Genomic DNA, 1,733 nt, shown 5'->3' on the forward strand with positions numbered 1-1,733 from the left:
AGCAGAACGAATGTGATGCCATCGCGTGTGAGCTTGCATCGCAAAACCCGTGAAATGATGTTTCAACGCGTGGAATCATGCCCATCCATCGCTTGATTCGAATTTGATTAAGTTCTGGAAGCTGTGCCCGATACTTCAGCCATTCGCGGCAAAGATCGTCAGGTAAGGGTGAGTCCCAAGATAGACCGGCAGACCACAGTCGCTGAATGAATATTTCCCAGTTACGATAACAGGCGACAACAATCCAGTAGAATCAAAGAGTCGTGCCACCTCGCTGAGTACACGGCGCTTCGTGGGTATCTCTCCTCTTTGACGTAGATCGCCGCGAAAGAATAACTGATCCGACAGTGCGTCCCATCTTAAGCCCAAAACGGAAGCCTCCCCAGGATGGAAGATATACTTAGCTAGAAAGAGACTGCTCATTAGATAAACGCATCATCATCTGACTATCGTTCGAATTCCATTTTCTTAGGGTGAACTTTCCCGCGGATAAAACGGCGTCCACATTTTTAGCCAGCTCCACTGCATTGGTGACGCTTTCACAAGTTGTCAAAAAGTCGTCAACATAAAACGAAGTTAATATCGCAGTTCGAGCACGAGCCGCTTATTGTAGGTCAGGAACCACAGCGGAATTGTCATAAGCACATTGTTGCAGGGTTCGTACCGCATTGTAAGGACTGCATGCCATACCATATGTGATAGTCTTCAGGCGATGTACTCGGATATCGTCTGCAGGAGACTCACGCCATATAATTCGTTGATAGTGGCGATGTCTAGGTGCAACCAGTACTTGCCTGAACATCTTCTCTATATCCGCAGTTATCGCCACTCGATAGCGACGAAAACGTAAAAGTATAATACTCAACGAATCCTGAAGCGTTGGACCTACTAGTTGAACATCGTTCAGTGAGATTCTAGTGCTGGTAGGTGCCGAAGCGTTGAACACCACGCGAAACTTTGCTGTGACCGCATGATGAGGAATGTAATAGCAATTTGAGTGATTGTAAGGTGGTTGTACTATCTCCATGTGATCAAGTGCTGCATACTCTCTCATAAATGAAATGTAGTTTTCTCTAAGGACTATACGACGCTCTAGTCTATGAAATTGCTGTAATGCCAGTGTGTACGAGTCACCCAGTTCCGTTGACTTTCGCCGCAAGGGTAACTGTACCACATAACGGCCGTCTGGGGTACGGTTATGAGTGGTATCGAAAATCTGCTCACACTCGTTCTCTGGCAGATCGTCAACCACCGCTATTTCCTCCATTTGCCAGAACTTTGACACCAGTTCCTCCAACCGGCGGTCCTCCCTGTCTAGCGAAGTGGTGAGTGTGAGCAATGATTCCTTTGCAGGAAAGGTCACTGCTGCTGGACCAAACACCACCCATCCGAAACGGGTACGCTGGGCAAAAGGTTCGTCTGGTCTTCCACCGATGACTTCATCTTCTATGAGTCGCGCCTACACCTTCTACCATCACGTCACATTTTCGTCGATATAGCTGCAAACAGTTTGCTAGACGATCCGTTACAAAGCTAACCTGTGCTCCGGGATCACACCGAACTCGTGCCTCTCGCTGCACCAATGCTTCTCCAAAGGCATATGCACGCGCTGTTGCTAAAAGAGTTATCGGCTTTGGATTGACAGCGAGAGGCTGGTGGAGAGGCTTTGCTGGTGCGGCTGGTTATGCTGTTGTGATTGGCCGCAGGTACTCACTGCATACGGCTGGCGTAGT

General features: G+C 48.4%; 1 protein-coding gene across 1 annotated transcript; it reads right to left on the minus strand.

The window, feature by feature from the left end:
* Nucleotides 1-604: 604 nt before the first annotated feature.
* On the minus strand, nucleotides 605-1,267 carry LOC120767769. The gene has a single exon (XM_040094008.1). The coding sequence runs from the start codon at nucleotides 1,265-1,267 to the stop codon at nucleotides 605-607; it is 663 nt and encodes a 220-aa protein (XP_039949942.1).
* Between the last annotated feature and the right edge of the window lie 466 nt (nucleotides 1,268-1,733).

Source organism: Bactrocera tryoni, chromosome 2 (genome assembly GCF_016617805.1).
Source record: "Bactrocera tryoni isolate S06 chromosome 2, CSIRO_BtryS06_freeze2, whole genome shotgun sequence".
NCBI classification, from domain to species: domain Eukaryota; kingdom Metazoa; phylum Arthropoda; class Insecta; order Diptera; family Tephritidae; genus Bactrocera; species Bactrocera tryoni.

Coding starts and splice junctions, on each gene's coding strand:
- LOC120767769 (XM_040094008.1), bottom strand. CDS start 1,267: ATGGAGGAAATAGCGGTGGTTGACGATCTGCCAGAGAACGAGTGTGAG.